General features: G+C 65.6%; 1 protein-coding gene across 1 annotated transcript in view; it reads right to left on the bottom strand.

Moving 5' to 3' along the window:
* PGD (phosphogluconate dehydrogenase) overlaps positions 1-300 on the bottom strand; it is an 11,296-nt gene extending 10,996 nt beyond the window's left edge. Inside the window, exon 1 of the mRNA XM_012722152.1 lies at positions 204-300. Within this exon, the coding sequence (XP_012577606.1) occupies positions 204-248 (45 nt within the window). The 5' untranslated portion in view covers positions 249-300. The remainder of the gene's footprint in view (positions 1-203) is intronic.
* Between the last annotated feature and the right edge of the window lie 217 nt (positions 301-517).

The raw sequence follows: 517 nt of genomic DNA, 5'->3' as shown, positions 1-517 counted from the left end.
ACACAGCCCTGCACTGGACACAGCACTACACTGGACACAGCCCTGCACTGGACACAGCACTGCACTGGACACAGCCCTGCACTGGACACAGCACTGCACTGGACACAGCCCTGCACTGGACACAGCACTGCACTGGACACAGCACTGCACAGCATGCGCTCCCGCCCACCCAACACCCCAGGGAGGGAGTGGCCGGGACTTACCACAAAGCCGTGGTCATTCATGTTCAAAACTAAGTTCTGGCCCATGACAGCCAGGCCAATGAGCGCGATGTCAGCTCTGAGAGGCGGGAGAGAGCAGAGAGGTGTCAGCGCCCCTTCGCGCACCCCAAGCCGGCACCAAGTTTCCTAGCACTTGTCCCGTGAATAACGTGCCCGAGCTTCCTTCCGTCCCGCCTCCCCTGGCTGCAGGCGGTCCCCGCGCTGCCCGTGGAGGGACCGCAGTTCCCGGGAGCCCCAGGCAAGATGGTGGGGGGCGGCCTGGGAGCCCGGGGGCTCCTGGCTGGGCCCCGGCGGGG

The sequence above is a fragment of the Condylura cristata genome, unplaced genomic scaffold (assembly GCF_000260355.1).
Source record: "Condylura cristata isolate star-nosed mole 26May11 unplaced genomic scaffold, ConCri1.0 scaffold00008, whole genome shotgun sequence".
Lineage (NCBI taxonomy): Eukaryota > Metazoa > Chordata > Mammalia > Eulipotyphla > Talpidae > Condylura > Condylura cristata.
The sequence above is the reverse complement of the archived record's forward strand: the minus strand, read 5'-3'. Positions and strand labels throughout refer to the sequence as shown.